The sequence below is a fragment of the Echinops telfairi genome, unplaced genomic scaffold (assembly GCF_000313985.2).
Source record: "Echinops telfairi isolate 266 unplaced genomic scaffold, ASM31398v2 ScPeMD7_2291;HRSCAF=2852, whole genome shotgun sequence".
NCBI classification, from domain to species: domain Eukaryota; kingdom Metazoa; phylum Chordata; class Mammalia; order Afrosoricida; family Tenrecidae; genus Echinops; species Echinops telfairi.
This window is the reverse complement of record NW_022106189.1, coordinates 48,398,280-48,413,960: the sequence shown is the minus strand read 5'-3', so window position 1 is coordinate 48,413,960 and position 15,681 is coordinate 48,398,280. Positions and strand designations below refer to the sequence as shown.

At 59.8% G+C, this 15,681-nt stretch overlaps 2 protein-coding genes across 7 annotated transcripts in view; one reads left to right on the top strand and one right to left on the bottom strand.

Annotated features, from left to right (window-relative positions):
• The first annotated feature begins 4 nt into the window (after positions 1–4).
• Positions 5–7,604, top strand: DBNDD1 (dysbindin domain containing 1). 2 transcript variants are annotated; one of them, XM_004704489.2, is made up of 4 exons: positions 5–35; positions 5,219–5,362; positions 5,549–5,689; positions 6,480–7,604. In XM_004704489.2, the coding sequence occupies exons 1-4, from the start codon at positions 5–7 to the stop codon at positions 6,632–6,634; spliced, it is 471 nt and encodes a 156-aa protein (XP_004704546.1). In that variant the 3' UTR covers positions 6,635–7,604. The 2 variants fall into 2 exon arrangements, with proteins under 2 accessions (XP_004704546.1, XP_045149741.1); XM_045293806.1 differs by lacking the exon at positions 5,219–5,362 and having other exon boundaries at positions 7–35.
• An 874-nt stretch (positions 7,605–8,478) lies between these two features.
• DEF8 (differentially expressed in FDCP 8 homolog) overlaps positions 8,479–15,681 on the bottom strand; it is a 40,011-nt gene continuing 32,808 nt past the window's right edge. For all 5 annotated transcript variants that reach the window (XM_045293855.1, XM_045293857.1, XM_045293856.1 and 2 more), the window contains 11 exons: positions 15,271–15,395; positions 14,193–14,463; positions 12,767–12,904; positions 12,454–12,607; positions 11,938–12,045; positions 11,042–11,167; positions 10,547–10,657; positions 9,687–9,802; positions 9,265–9,465; positions 8,925–9,119; positions 8,479–8,785 (listed from right to left, as the gene is read on the bottom strand). In XM_045293855.1, coding sequence (XP_045149790.1) covers positions 8,567–8,785; positions 8,925–9,119; positions 9,265–9,465; positions 9,687–9,802; positions 10,547–10,657; positions 11,042–11,167; positions 11,938–12,045; positions 12,454–12,607; positions 12,767–12,904; positions 14,193–14,463; positions 15,271–15,395 — 1,764 coding nt within the window. In that variant the 3' untranslated portion in view covers positions 8,479–8,566. The remainder of the gene's footprint in view (positions 8,786–8,924; positions 9,120–9,264; positions 9,466–9,686; positions 9,803–10,546; positions 10,658–11,041; positions 11,168–11,937; positions 12,046–12,453; positions 12,608–12,766; positions 12,905–14,192; positions 14,464–15,270; positions 15,396–15,681) is intronic.

The window sequence follows — 15,681 nt, the reverse complement described above, 5'->3', positions numbered from 1 at the left end:
CCGCATGGAGCCCCCGGAAGGCTCCGGCCCGCGAGGTGAGTGCGCCCCGGACCCCTGGCCCCGCGGTGCCCGCCGGTCAGCTGGTGGTCGCCCCCGAGGTGGGAGCTCGGCCGGGGAGCCCGCTGTCCAGGGTGCACGTCCCAGGCAAGACCTCCACCACTGTGGGTGGGGCTGGGAGCCCAGACTCCGTCCCCACAAGCCGGGTCCCCTAAGTTTCCTCCCGACCCTTGCTCCGCTACATCCCTTAGCCCCAGAGGGCGGGGGAAAGGCGGCGGCCCGGCCAGGTTTGGGGTCCAGCACGGGGCTTAGAGGACCAGGCTGCCCGCTGGGCTGCCCGTCCGCTTTGTTCGCCGCGGCTCGGAGGGAGGGGGAGGCCGGGCTGGGGGACCTGCGGGGCGAAGGGGGCCGCGATGGGGACTCCGGCCTGCAGGGTGCCAGGAGCGCCTCCTTGCCTCGCGTGACCCCAATAGGGAGGCTGGCGATGGGAGTGAAGCCCCTCGCGGCCCACAGGGTTATCACAAGGGCTTGCGGGGTGATGCACGGCCTAGCCACTTTGCCCCCAACTGCTGGTCCCTCCAGCGATGGCCAAGCCCCGTCCCCAAGCCAACAGGACCAGCTGGGCACGCGGGGCACATATGGGCCTACTTGCCCTCCACTGGCCCCCACTTTCTCTGAGCCCAAAGGCCATCCCTGCCCAAGTGTGGGGGGCAGAGATCTGTTCTGTGCTGGGTACTGGCTTGCGGCGCCTCTCCTGGCATTCCTTGGGCAGGGAGGTGGGGTGCACACCTAGGACTTGGTGGGTGTAGGCTTCTTCCTTGTATCATTTGTGAGGAGGCCCAGACCACTCTGTGAAGTTGGGGTCTTCTGGAGAGCAAGGGCTTGGGGAAACAGATCCCGCCCAGTCAGCTTGAGTTTACACATCAGTCAGTCAGCCCCCTACACCAAGCTGTAGGGCATGGGGGTCCCTCCTGGCTGGGGCCCTATCCCCAGAGTGTTCTCCCTCCTCCATCGGTCTCCTGAGGCCATGTGTGGGAGGGCACCTGGGAGATGATGGTCTGAGTCTGGGTTTGGAATCCTTTCCTTTGAGCAGTGGTTCTCAACCTTCCTAATGCCATGACCCTTTAATACAGTTCCTCATGTGGTGGTGACCCCCCAACCATAAAATTACTTTCGTTGCTACTTCATCACTGTAATTTTGCTACTGTTATGAAATCAGGTGACCCCTGTGAAAGGGTCGTTTGACCTCCAAAGGAATCGTGACCCACAGGTTGAGAACCGCTGCCTTAGAGGGTCTGGAGGGTTAACAGGGAAATCGAGTGGTGTTGGTGTGACTTTCAGGGGGGGCACACCTCAGCCTGGCCCAACCAAGCCAGATGGGTTATCTCCGGAACTGAGAGGTGTGGGCTTGATAAGCAGAGCTACAGCACCTGGGGACACTAGTGATTCTGGGATTGCCTTGCTCGCCTGGTCTGACTGGGAAGGGGAGCAGGCAGGCTGTGGTGCTGGCACTGGAGTCTTTGGAAACCCAGTGTCCCCGCAGAAAGACCAAAAGTGCCATGGGGGAGAGTTGGTGGCCTTGGCCCTGCCCTCAGGCAGCTGTGGGTCTCGAGTCTCAATGTAGCCTGGAAACCCGGGGTGAGTAACAAGGTCCTGGGGAAAGAATGCAGATGTCCCCACCCTTGTGACCATCTCCCCACCCCACATCCACTTTATTTTTTCATGGCATGTGCTCATTCATGCATTCACTTCATTCATTCACAGTGCATGCTCAGGGCAGGTGCTGGCACAGACGTGCTGAAAAAGTAGGCCATCCAACTGGCACAGCTCAGCCGGTGGCCCCACAGCAGCCTTGGGGAGAAGTGGCACTAAGGCACCCAAACTTGTCTCTGCAGTGCTGGGGAGTCAGGCTGGCATGGTGCATCCTGGCCCGGCCTCTTGTTAACTGCCCAACCACCTCCTGCAGTCCTGGGCCCGGGAACCCAGTGAGAATGACAGCCTGGTCACACCATTCCAGCTGGAAACTGAGTGTGGTGTGCTGTGCCTCATGTTCCAGACACAGACACACACACCACTGCCATCAAGTCAGTTCTAAGTCATAGCAACTTGCAGGACCGGGCACAACTGCTTCCACAGGGCTGCAGAAGTAGTAAATCTTTACAGAAACAAACAGCCTCTCCCACAGAGCAGCAGGTGGGCTTGAACCACTGACCTGTCAGCAGCCCGATGCTTAACCCACTGCACACCGCTCTCCTACCTGTTTCCACTGAGATATAGTTCACATACAGTACAACCCAACCCTCTGAAGTGCAAAATTGGTGGGATTTACTACATTGTAACCATAACCCATCTCCTTCCAGAACATTCTCATCACCCCAAAACGAAACCTTACCCCCATGGGCAGTCACTCCCCACTTGTGCCTCACCCGGATTCTGCCCATCACTGCCGGCCTGCTGTCTCTGGATTTCACAGCACCTTGCAACTCAAGGTTACTCATCACTATTTGAGGCTTGTTCCTCCCCCACCCCCAGCAATAGCTGTGCCAGCACAGCATTCTGACTTTTGGTTGGATGATTGCCCCTCGTGTGGACAGGCCACATTTGTTTACCCGTTCCCCAGCTGGCAGTCATCTGTGCCATTTTGTTTTCCGATTGTCCCGAGTAATGCCTTTTTAAAAAAAATCATGATATTGGGCACTCGTACAACTCTTATCCCAATCCATACGTACATCCATCCATCGTGTCAAGCACATTTATACATGTGTTGCCATCATTCTCAAAACATTTCCTTTCTACTTGAGCCCTTGGTATCAGCTAATTTTTCCCCACCCTCCCCCCCTCCTGAACCCTTGATAATTTATAAATTATTATTTTTGTCATGTCTTACACTGTCCGCTATCTTCCTTCACCCACTTTTCTGTTGTCTGTCTCCCCAGGGAGATCATTGCGATCAGTTCCCCCTTTCTACTCCTCTTCCCTTTATCCTCTTGATATCACTACTCTCATTATTGGGCCTAAGGGTTTTATCTATCCTGGATTCCCTGTGTTTCCAGCTCTTATCTGTAGCAGTGTACATCCTCTGATCTAGTCGGATTTATAAGGCAGAATTGGGATCATGACAGTGGTGGTGGAGGGGGAAGCATTAAAGAACTGGAAGAAAGTTGTCTGTTTCATCAGTGCTATACTGCACCCTGACTGGCTCGTCTCCTCCCCACCAAGTAATGCTTCTATGAGATCCGGTGCATAGTTTTGTACGGCCCTGTTTTTATCTGTAGCAGTGTGTACCTGGGATAGCATGGCTGGATCCTGTGCTGACTTTCCTGGGCCCAGGTATGCATAGCTCAGTCTTCCAGCAAACAGCCTGGTGTCTTCGACAGCAGAGGTGCCACAGCAGAGCCCCTCCTCTGCCTCAGCTGCTCCAGCCTTGGGCCACCTAGTATCCCATGACTCTACACTGCAGCTTGCCAGGCACTGGGCGAGTAGGGCCCTGGGTCAATATGCACTGGGCAGGGCAGAGGCCATGCTGAAGAAACCCATTTTGACATCCTCCACGCCCCAGTCCCTCAGGGCAGTGCTGCATCTTCATTGATCTGGCAGGTCTGCAGCCAAACCCTGCAGTCACCTCACAGAGGCTTCAGCTGTGGGGAGGGTGCCCTGCCCCACTCACCTGCCTCTGCTGGTACATCACCCTCATACCCTCTAGGAAGGAAGGTGTCCTTGCTGGCTGGTGTAACCTAACCCTCTGACCATAGCTGGAAACCTCACTTTAATCTCTGGCCAAGTGGAAAAGAGCTTTGTCCTCCCACCTGCCCCCACCCAGCCTGCTGCCTGGCCAAGGTTGTCACAGTGGATGGGGCAAGCTTTTGGCCACACTGGGAACAGCCCCACCTCCCTGGGAGAACTGACACCTCAGCTCCACAGGGGGGTGGGGGTGGATGTGTGTGCAGGCTGAAGGACCCCCAGCCACAAGCTCCCCAGGGCTGGGCGTCCTCTTGGGTGCAGCTGTCTTTGGGCCCCTCAGAAATGTGCAGGCTGCTAAAATTACCCACGGCTGGGGTTACCAGCCTTCACCCCACATCTCTGACACCGCCCACCCTCCTGACACCAAGGAGCGCCCTGCCTCATGGACAGTCTGACTGGGGCCCTGGTTCGAACAGCGACCCTGGTGGGGGCAGGATAATGCAGCTGGCCTAAGGCAGGCACTGGAGGGACAGTTAAGAAGGGTGCAGGGAAAGGGATGGGGGGGCGCAGGGAGGGGCCTGCGGGGGTCCTGGCGGGGACAGGCATGGACTGGCAGGCCGCAGCCCAGGTGTGAGAAGTGGATAAAGAGGTGACAGGATTTGTGGGTAGAGGATGTGACCCTGAGGAGACTGTGGGTGCTCCTGGAAGGGTTGTGGGCAGGGCAGGCTGGAGGGGCCGGGCCCATGAGACAGCCCTCCCAGAGACCATGGGGCCCAGTGGAGGGGGGCGGGGAGAGGTGGCTTCCTGCCTCTTGCCGACAAAGTGTACCAAGTTGTTAAAACAGGTCTATTCCAGCTTTGAAGCCATCTACCCAGCAGTGAACTCCCAGGGTGCCCTGCTCAACAGCCTGTGCTTGCTACCTTTCTCTGCACACAAATGGGCTATTCTGAATTTAGATGCTCACGGTCTAAGGTTGAAGCTGGTGGCTGGGGTGCAGGGGTGAGAGAGGGGTACCGGCTGTGCTGCTCTTCCCGCCCCCCCCCCCACACCCCAGCTTTTCTGAATTTAAACCCAACAGACCTCTTCAGGAGAAGCCAGTTGGCAGGAGGCGGTGTCTCCCCTCTGGGTAGGGTTGTGCTGGACAGAGACATGTGGGAACCTGTTAAGTGCCACCCTCGCTGGTTATGGAGGGGCAATGCTAGCATCCAACTCCATGTGCCCATTCTGCCAACAGCAAGGCCACTGTGTGGCCAAGGAAGCAGCAGCTTCCTGACACTTGTCTGGTGTCCAGGCTTAGGGACCCCACTGCTGGCCACCCCTGGATGCTACCCAGAAGCATCAGGAGAGCCCAAGTCTAAAGTTCTGACCCTACGATCCAGTTGGGCAGGTGTGGCCATCCCTCCCAGCCTTGTGTCCCAATTGGACAGGTGGGGCCACCACCTCCCCCTGTATCCTAGGTAGACAGGGGCTCCTCCTTGACCTTGCATCGGGGGTGGACCTGGTGTTCCCTGAAGGCAGCACCCTGTATCTTTGCTTTCAGAGTACATTAAGGAGGTGGAGGTGCCCCAGGCTACCCTGGGTGTCCCAACCCATGGCACGGGGGGAGGCTGCCACACACCTGCAGCCGAGGACGTGGGCATCCCCATACCTGCACCGGGGCTCCTGCAGGTCACAGAGCGGAGGCGTAAGTAGGGCCAACCTGCCCACCCCACAGGGTCTCTATTAGCTCCTGGGGCCTGGAGCCCACCTCCTGCCCCAGTGTCCCCTCCTGGGTGGGGACATAAGTTGGAGTGAGGAAGGGTGAGGTTCCCCCAACACTCTTGCTGAGCGTGGGCACGTGGGCAGAGGGTGACGCCCACCTGCCCCGCAGAGCCCCTGAGCAGCGTCTCCTCACTGGAGGTGCACTTCGACCTCCTGGACCTCACAGAGTTGACGGACATGTCGGACCAGGAGCTGGCTGAGGTCTTTGCCGACTCAGATGACGAGAACCTCACCGAGGACTCCCCAGCAGGTGTGGGCCTTGGGGAACCATGGCATGTGGGGGGCTATGAGGTTAAGGGCTGTGGGGAACGTGTTGGAGGGTGCTGGGAACTGTGAACATGTCAGGGGCTCTGAGGTGTGCATTGGGGCTAGCTGGGAGGAGATGGTGGCCACTGTTTCTGAACACTGCTTGCTCGGGTTGTGTCGTTCCCTGTGGCTGGCACTGCACATGGCCCCGGCTCTCCCACTAGAGCCAGGGAAGCAGGGTCACCAGATGTGCAGGTGCTCCTGCTGTAGCCTCGCCCTCCAAGCCTTGACTCAGTTTTCCTCTTGACATGGCTTCAAAACCCAAGGGACACAGAGGGTTCCCAGAGAGGTGACGGCACCCACCACCTCTCAGCCCTTAATGAGGGTGCCTGGACGGCACAGAACCCCACAGACAGGGCCAGCAGAAGAAAAGAGGGCCGGTTCAGCCCCCACCCTTGCCCAGGACAACCCCGTGGAATTGGACCCTGCCAATTCCTACCAGCTTCAGTGGCTGGGCTGTGTCTAGCCTGTTAGTCCAACCAGAGCGTGGGGGCTCAGGCCCGGAGCCTGTGCCCCAGGGAGCCAGCCACTAACGAGAAGTCACCCCACCTCCCTGTGCGCCAAGTAGGGCAGAGTGGACTCTTTAGGCCTGCAAGCTGTGAAGCCGCATGGGAGACTAATGAAATTCGGGGTCACACAGCCCCCATGGCCAAGGAAGGGGCTGAAGGCTGATTGCCCTCTCGGTGAGGGCCCTGATGGCCACAATGACCACTGCTCCCCATGTCCCCCTCCAGGTCTACACCCACTTCCTCGGTCTGGCTGCCTCCGCTCCCCATCCTGGACCAGGGTGAGGGTGGAGCAGAACCGTGAAAAGCCCCCTGGTGAGCTGGAGCGGCCCACCACCACCAAGGACACTCTGCTCACCGTGGACAGGCCCAAGGAGGACTGAGTCACCTGGCCTGCCCCGAGACAGATGGGCAGACAGTGGGCAGGCAGCAACTCCTGGCCCTCCCCTTCAGCCCAGCCCAGACCCTGAGTCTCTGAAGCACAAGACCAGCCGCTGGCCTTACAAGCCCCAACCTGCACCAGGACCCCCAGCCTGCACCTTGGCTCAGCCCTCACTCAGGGCCACGGAATGACAAGGGAGAACAGGGAGGGGCGCTGGGCTCAGCAGCTACTGTGCGGCCAATCTTCTAGAAAGTTCCATCTGCAGGGCTAAGTTCTGTCTTTGGCTCTCAGTGGGGAAGGCCCCTCACTGAGCCCCAGGGTTGCAGGCCTGTGACCTCACATGTCCCACCATGTGCTGGGGACTCCTGAAGACTCCCACCTCCCATTTATCTTCCACGAGCCACCCAGCTCCCCACCCTGCCCACCCCTACCAGCTGCACAGGCGGCAAGAACACACAGCTCAAAACACCAGTAACACCACAACCACCTTGGCCCCAGCAGATGGTGGGACAGAGAAGGGCTGGCAGGTCGCCTCCACACCAGGCCTGTGGGAAAGACACACACCTGGCTGGCCACACGTGGTCCACCGCCATACCAAAGTAGCAGTCACTCCAGCCAGCAGCGTGCCCTGGGAGGGTACACAGGACTGCCCCAACCACAACTTAGGGGTCCGGCTGCCTGCCATCTGCCTCTGCCAGTCTGACAGCTGCAGGGAGGGTGATGGCGCCTGGACCCAGTGCCCCTTGTGCTGTGGCTGCAGGGCCAGCTGCAGAGCCCCTCCTCACAGGCAGCTGAGGAAGGCCCTCCCTCTCTTAACAGGAGGGGTGCAATGGTCGTGAAAGGCAAGGAGACTGCCCCTTGTCCCTGGAAGGGTCTGGTGACATGACTGCCTGCCCCACCCAGCACCCTCCCTGCTGCCATCGCTCCTGTTGTCCTTCACACACACCCAGGATTAAAGTGTCCCCTGTCTACGCATGCGCCCGTCTCCTTTATGGAACTGGGGGGCCATGCCGGGGTACTGGCGCAGACACTCCCCTGGGGACGCTGTGTGCAGGCTGCACTGATCCAGGTCACATTCTGGGGAAGAGTGCCCTGGATTTCGAGTCCCCAGGAGCTAGGACATGCGCCCGTCCTCCTCAGCACAGAAGCGGGCACCAGGGGCAGGCGAGGTGCTGGGCTACAGCCGGCTGGCCAGCATCTGCAGGCATGTGTGGGCGGCGACAAAACGCCATCAACAATGAACACTTTACAAACAGTGGAGACCAAAAGCATCCCAAGTTGGAGATTCTATTTTTGAGGCTCTGAGGCAAAGGACAAATTGCTTGGAAAATTTAAGACAACACTCCTGTATCTGAGCTCTGGTCCTGGGAAGAGCCAGTGGGGGTGTCCCATGGCACCGCCAGGGGGGCCCTAGGAACCACGTGCACACAGTGGGTGAGGCGCTTACTCTCCCCGCCCCGACTGAGCACTTCAGTGACAGGCCCACCTGCAGTCAGCCTCCAAGTCACACCCCAACCAGGCCCAATTGGCATCACACCAAGAAGTCGGGGCTCCCCAGGTGCCTGGTGAGCTCCACAGGGCTGGCTGACCGTTGTCCTCCATGGTCAGCTGGAAAGCGGACACCTCCCTTCCATGTCTCAATCACCACCACCCCCCTCCCAGCCCGTGCTGAAGGCCGCTGGTAGACTGACACACACTTGCTTCTTCCAGAGGCTCAGGGCCCGCCACCCAGCACGGTTCACTGGGAGGTTGGGTCCTGCCCAGGCCCCGGCCCTCTGGGGGCAGGCCGGGAATCCCAAGCACCCCCCACAGCACAGCCGTGTCCAAGAACAGAGAGTCTGTAACTGAGTGCCTCCGAGGGCACGCCGAGGGGGCGACCACGGTTTAATGTGCCTCAGAGGCTAGGGGTGGAGGTGGCGGCAGAGCCACTGAGCTACACAGGGCTCTCTTGCACCCGGCCCTCTGCCTGCCCCTCGGTCCGCTCCTGGTTCCAGTCCTTCAGCCCTTCAGGGAGGGACGTGTCCTCATCTAGGCTGCCGGTGCCCTCCACAAACTCCTCGTAGGTGGACTTCTCCGCAAAGGGTCTCGGGCCCAGCAGCTCCACCATGTCTGCCTTCTCCAGGACCTCCTTCTCCAAGAGCCGCTGCCCCACCTGTGAAAACACACGCGCGCGCACACACACGTATGTCAGCCCCCAGCCACCGGAAGGGGCCATCTGGGACCTCACACATCGATCAGCCCTGGCCGCCCAGGGAGACCTCCCTCAGGCTGACCACCTCCAGCCCACGTGCCTTTTCCACCTGCTCGCGACAGCGCATCAGCAGCTCCAGGGTCCGGGCATGGGCCCTGCTGATGAGCTGCCGCACCTCCTCATCGATGAGCTGGGCTGTGGCCTCACTGTAGGGCTTCTCTACCAGCGCCCCGCCCTGGCGCGGTAGGTCAAAGGACACCTGGCCCAGCTTCTCACTCATCCCAAACTGGACGATCTGGAAGCACCCGGGAGTTGGTTAGCCTGAAGCCTGCACCATGCACCTAAGATGCCTGCCCACACCTGGGGTAATGCCAACGTGTGTGATGCCTCCCGCCTGCCCCGCCCCAAGGATATCACCCACGATGCTGCCGCACCCGCACCTGCGAGTAGGCACTCTGTGTGACCTTCCGCAGGTCATCCTGGGCTCCTGTGGTGATCCGTCCGAAAAAGAGCTGCTCGGCGACCCTGCCCCCCAGCAGCATGCACATTCGGTCGAAAAGCTGCTCTCGCGTGTACAGGTACTGCTCTCGGGGCAGGTACTGCGCGTACCCCAGCCCCTTCCCCCGGGGGATGATGGACACCTGCAAGAAGCAGCCAGGGCCCAGGCCACCATCACGCCTGCCCATGGGCACACAGGCCATCCGTCCTGTGGAAGGCACCCACAGAGCACCAGCCCCTCAGGCAGCACAGGACCACCTTCGCCAGGAGGAGGGGACCAGAGGGTGTGGTGGGGCAGAGCTGAGGGGGACGGCAGGACCTCAAGGAGGCGAGGGCACGAGGTGAGCAGCTACAGGGAGCTAACCTTAAGTAGGGGGTCTGCATGCTCCAGGAACCAGCCGACCACGGCGTGTCCAGCCTCGTGGTAGGCCACAGTTGCCTTCTCGCTGGGCTGCAGGATCTGCGTCTTCTTCTCCAGTCCTGGAAACAGGCTCCCCGTGAGCCAGTGGTGGGGCAGGAGGGATTGGGGGTGGGGGTTGGAAGGGGATCCTGGCCCACCACACTCATCACAAGTTCCACTGACCCCTCCCCCCCCAGTGCCTGATCCAAGGACACTGGCTTTAGCCCCATGAGAACAGGTTATGTGAGGGATTCAGGAGACACCTGTGAGGCCCCCACAGCCCCAGAGGATGCTGCCAGAAAGCTGGGGGTGGGAGTGGGGAGGATGGAGGAAGATGACAGGGGTGAAGTGAGGGCAACCAGCTAGCCCATGGAGCCACAGCCCAACAAGCAATGCAGCCCCGGTGCGGGGTTAGGCTCAGCTCAGAGCTGCCAAGACAGCAGGTGGCCGCTGAATGGGAGCTCAGGGACCCTTCTTGTGGACCCCCGGGTGTCCCCCTCTCTGGAGGTTGGAAAACCTTCTCCGCCCCAGTGTACTCTCACCCTCTGACCCACCTCAGGGTGACACAGGTGTTCTGGTCTGGCCCTGGGAGACCTTCGCCGGCTGAGGCTGTGGGGCTGAGGGCAGGGTCCAGGCTGCGCCATGGGGGCCCGGTTCACCATGGTCAGTAGCAGCAGCATCCCAGGATACTGCCCGGCCCCAGGCCTCCAGTCTGGCTCTGACCTCTAAACCGGCTCTCACAGCCACCCTATCTGCAGGTCTCACTGGAGGTCTTGGGTGGAAATTGGGCCCGGACGTGTGCAGACGTGTGGGCTGGATCTCACCTCCCAGGACCCGCTCAATGGCCTGCTCAAAGTGCTTCTCCTGCACACAGGGGCTCAAGTGTCGGGCGGCGATCAGGGCTGCCTCATTGCAGACGTTGGCGATGTCAGCCCCTGCTTGTGGCAGAAAGCTGGGGTCAGCCCTCCCCTTAGGATCGGCCCTGCTACCTCCCCTGAAAACCAGGCTGCCCAGCAAGCAACCCCTGGGGCCTGGCTGAGGCTCATGGCTCCCCTATTGCACAGCTCCCTCCATGTGGCGTTAGGGCACCTGGAAGGGGGCTGACTTAGGTTTTCCTTGAAAAGAAACGAGACAACCACAGGAGGGCAGGTGGGAGCTTGAGCCGCAGCAGGAAGAAGCGTGGCATGTCCCAGTGACCCCAGGTTCTGAGGGAAGGCTGAGGGGACAGGAGTACTGTAGGCAGCCAGCCCTGGGCTGAAGACAAGCCGTGAGGTCCATGACGTCCCCAAGAGAATTCACGTTCTGAGGACCAGTGTCACCTGTGAAGCCCGGGGTGTGTGCGGCCAGCTTCCTTGCCAGAGCATCCTTGCTGAGGCTCTCGTCCAGCTTCAGGGGGCGCAAGTGGACCTTGAAGATGGAGGACCTGCCTTTGATGTCAGGGGGTCCTGGAAGAGAGGCAGGCACCCAGGGCCACATCAGTGTGGGAGGGTGGAGGCGGTGCCCACCATCTGCTCCTGGCCCACCTCAACCCCCCCACCCACCACCCTCCCCACCCCCGGCAGGGCCACCTCAGCATGACATGGCATGGCTGCGAGAGACAGGGAGCAGGGCAGAGGGAGAGTCCTAGAGCCAGGAAGCAGGGCAGAACTAATGCAGTCCCCATAAAAACAACTCCCCAAAAACGTAGACCTAAACTCACTCAGACTTACTGCCATAGAGTCTATGCCCACTCACAGGGCCCCTAGAGGGTCGAGCAGACCGGCCCGGTGGGTTTCAAAGGCTCACTTCCTCCCCACAGAGCAGCCAGTAGGTTTGAACTGCTGACCTTGCAGTTACAGCCTAAATGACAACCACCACACCACCAGGCAGGCACCTTACATCCTGGCCCAGGTGAAGTTGGCATTCCCAAGGCCACCACTTGGCCACAGGACCTTCACGAACAGAGTCCCAGGGAAAGACTGTATACAAGCACACAGGTACAGGACCCAGAGGGCTGTGGTGAAGCCTATAGGACCACCTTTCTCTCCCAGGTCATGGAGAAAGGTTTCCTGACAATGTGCTGGAAAATACAGCTGGGACACCAGACCCAACCAGGAGCCCGCGGACCCTCCTCCTTCTAGGATGTCACCAGTCACCTTTCAGGTACCACCCGCCTCAGCCAGGGGCCCACCCACCCGTAGGTAACTAGGGCAAGATAAGTCCCAGGGGCAGCTACCGATGTAAATCTGCCGGTCGAAGCGGCCTGGCCGCATCAGGGCGGGGTCGAGGATGTCTGGGCGGTTGGTGCCAGCGAGCACAACGACATTGGTGGAAGAGTTGAACCCTGGATACAGAGAGGCAGGTAGCACCTGAGCAGACTGTAGGCCAAGTCCCTAGTCACCTCCCCTCCTCCCGCCCCACCTTCAGGTACATCCCCGCACACCCTCCCTGGCTCCGAGTGCTGGGAGGCGGATGAGGAAAATGAGACACCTGCCCAGAGCTAGACTTGAAGGACTGCCCTGCGGTGGCCATCCCTCCAAGGCACCAATGGCTGGCTAACTGGGCGCCCTGCTGGGACCAAGGGAGGGCAGACTTTTCATCCTGGCCACAGCTCCCAGGGCTGGATGGCCAGTGCTCTCCCTGTGATGGGCTTCATTTGTCTCCTACTTTCTCTGTCATATTCTGGAATGTCCCAGAACCACCTGGGCCTTCCCCCAGGGAGCATCAGGCTGGGCCCACAGCCCTCACTCACCGTCCATCTCCACAAGCATCTGGTTCAGTGTGTTCTCCTGCTCGCTCTGGCCCCCAAAATGCCCCCGGCCACGCTTCCTGCCAATCGCGTCAATCTCGTCGATGAACAGGATGCACGGAGCGCTCTTCCTGGCCATCGCAAACATGTCGCGGACCTACAGCAGGGAGTCAGAGGCAGTCTTGCCCGAGCGCGGCTGCGACAAGCCCACCTAGCCCTGCCAGCTCTCTGTGTCCCACTCCCACAGGGTCCCGTGCTAGTGCAGGACCCACACACTCTGGCCACCAACAGCTGTTGCCAGCCTCCATCCACCCACCCTGGCTGGCCCAACGCCGACAAACATCTCCAGGAACTCCGACCCGTTGACGGTGATGAAGGGCACACTGGCTTCCCCTGCGGTCGCTTTGGCCAAGAGGGTCTTCCCGGTACCAGGGGGTCCTGTGAGCATGGCGCCCTGGAACGAGAACAGGGAGCAAGCGTAGTCTCCAGGTGTGCTTACTGCGACTGTTTCCTCACACAGCTCGCTGCTAAGGGTCATTAACTCAGCCAAGACCTTGCCCAATCTTAGAGGCTCCCAAGACAAGCTCACATGCTACGGACACAGCGCAGGACCGCTCAAGCCCCCTGGCCCCCACCCAGTGGGCGAGGAGACAGGCCAGTGGTTTCTTTTGTTTTTTTTAATCATTTTATTGGTGGCTTGTAAACAGGCGAGTGATTTCTGAGGGGAAACTCCCCGGGTGGCACTGTGGGACCTAAGTGGGTGAGCTGTCAACTCTTCCGGGTCCTACCCCTGGGACTCAGTGAGGCAATCCCTTCTCTTCTCTGATACCCTTCATGACAACAGCGAGACTTCTGAACAGGGCAGGCTCCATTTTCTGTCCCCATGTGACTTCAAGTTGGAGCCTCGAAAGGGGGTGCTGTGTGGCTTCATAAGAATCTACACACTCATGGGTGGGGGCCCAGACCCCACAGCCCTGAGGAGAGTTCACACAGAGCCCCCACCCACCATGCAGAAGGGCTCTGCACCACAAGCTCAGGAGCCAGCCTATTAGCAAAGAATGTTCTAGAAGAGGCATGCTGATGGAATTCCTGGACAGAAAACGCGTAAGGAAAAGCTCACGGTCACACGCCACTGTCCACAGCCCTGAATGACCCTGGGGCATCATCTCCCTGCCCACCAGGAGACCCTTGGCCAGTTGGGAAGCTTCTCAGCAGCTGAGAAGCCTACCCTCTTTTTCACGCATACTCCTATTACAAGCACCTGAGAACTCTGAACCCCTCAAGGCCCAGCCCCTGCAACTCAAGCTAATGAGGGAGTGACAGCTGTCTGAGGGCCTCGTCAGCCTCACTACCGCCCAGCTGCCACAGTCAGCAGTGCACTCCTGCTCGGCACCCACACCTGCACAGGGCAGCAAATCAAACCGGGCTACACAGCCACCTGGGGCTACGATGAGTGTCTGCACCAAACTCCAGATGGAGTCCCACTCAGCGAACGGGCTGTGTGCAGCTAAGGTAGGACTAGACCCATATCAGTGCCTCACAGTGCCATGGGTCCCAGGCCTTCCCATCGCTCACTGCTTCTCAACGGCACCAGATGCCAACTCTTCCCCACAGGCCCAGAGGGCCATAACCGCGTGCTGAAGCAAAGCTAAAGCTGTCAGAGCCTAGCCAGCCCAGCTCCCCAAGTGTGGGCCTCGCTTGGCAGGCTGCCTGGAGGTGTCCGCACTTCCAGCAATCAGTACCTTGGGGATTTTGGCTCCTAAGTCTTGATATTGCTTTGGGTTTTTCAGGAAATTCACAAACTCCATGATCTCCAACTTGGCCTCTTCACAGCCAGCTACGTCGGCAAAGCGCACATCCACACTGTTCTTTAGGATGCGGGCCGTTGTCTCTCCCACGCTGAAGAGGCCCCCGCCACGCCCACTGCGCCCAGCCCCCATGGGGCCCCTCCGCACGGCATACAAGAGGATCCCCACCAGGAGCAGGGTGGGCACCAAGCTGCGAAAGAAGGAGCTGGGAACCAAAAAAAACAAAACAGCATCAGGGCGACTCAAGAACTTGAGGCCGACGTAGAACAGGCTGTGCTAGGACGCCATTCTGCGACACATGACACAGTGCATGTTCCTTCGGGTTTCAACGTCCACGTACGGACTGTGGCATTCCCCAGGGGCCGGGCCTCATGGTGGGGCGATTTAACACTGGGATACCTGGAGAGACTGCGGTAGCCACAGCGGACACCTTGCCCTTTGCGAGGTAACTGAGCTCCCGGTTCAGCTCTCCCCTCTCTTCTCTCTCATAGGCCAAGGAGCACAAGGAGGCTGAGGGCTGAGGCCTCCTGAACCACCCGCCCGCTGTCAGCATCACTCGTGCTCCAGAGCAAACCACATAAACACACCGTCCTGCGCGACCAAAGGAGGGAGGCCTGAGTCCACAAGATGTGGCTGCCCAACTGGACTGCAGACAGCATGGGCCCAGCGGAACTCTGCCTGTCCCACAGGGACAGAAGTGACTTGAGGCACACAGGTGGCCCCAGGCTGGCCAGAGGGACCTGGCATCACACATTCAGGGCAGAAGGGACTAGAGTTGGGAACCCAAGGCCCAGGGGCTCAGTAAGGACAGGGGCCCCTGTAGCTTCTGGGGACCCCAGAGGCTTCCTAAGAAGGGACATTTCTGCTAGCGTGACCCCGAGAGCCAAAGCTCGAATCTTCCCGCTGCTCTACACTGGCCCCAGGGAGACAAGCGCCGACTCTGCCCCTCGCTGCACACACAGCAACCACTGGCTCACAAGCAGCCCGGCGGCCCGGCCTCAGGCGTGCTCACCCGTCGCTCTCTGTGGTGTACACAACTGCGGCGTGGTTGGCCGGCTCGATGCCCAGCTCCCACTGCGCTGATTCCAGGTTCCGCTCAAACGTGTCCACACTGCCAATGTTGAACCACACCGACTTCTACCAAGACACAGAGAGCTGACAGCCAGTAGAAGGGGCCTTGGCCCCCAGCCTCCTCTGCAAGTGCTTCCTCCAGCAGGGCCCCTCCCCAGCCCACCTTCCACAGCAGGGCTGAGCCCTGTAGCTGAGAGCGTGGAGCTCCAGGATCAGAGTCTGACACACTGTAACCACTGCTGGGACCTGCCCCTGATGACATCTTGCTGTGCTTGCTTTTACCGGTGGCCACAATCTTACACGGGACCAACTGCAAGTCTGTTGCCCATCAACAGAAACACTAGCAAACCGG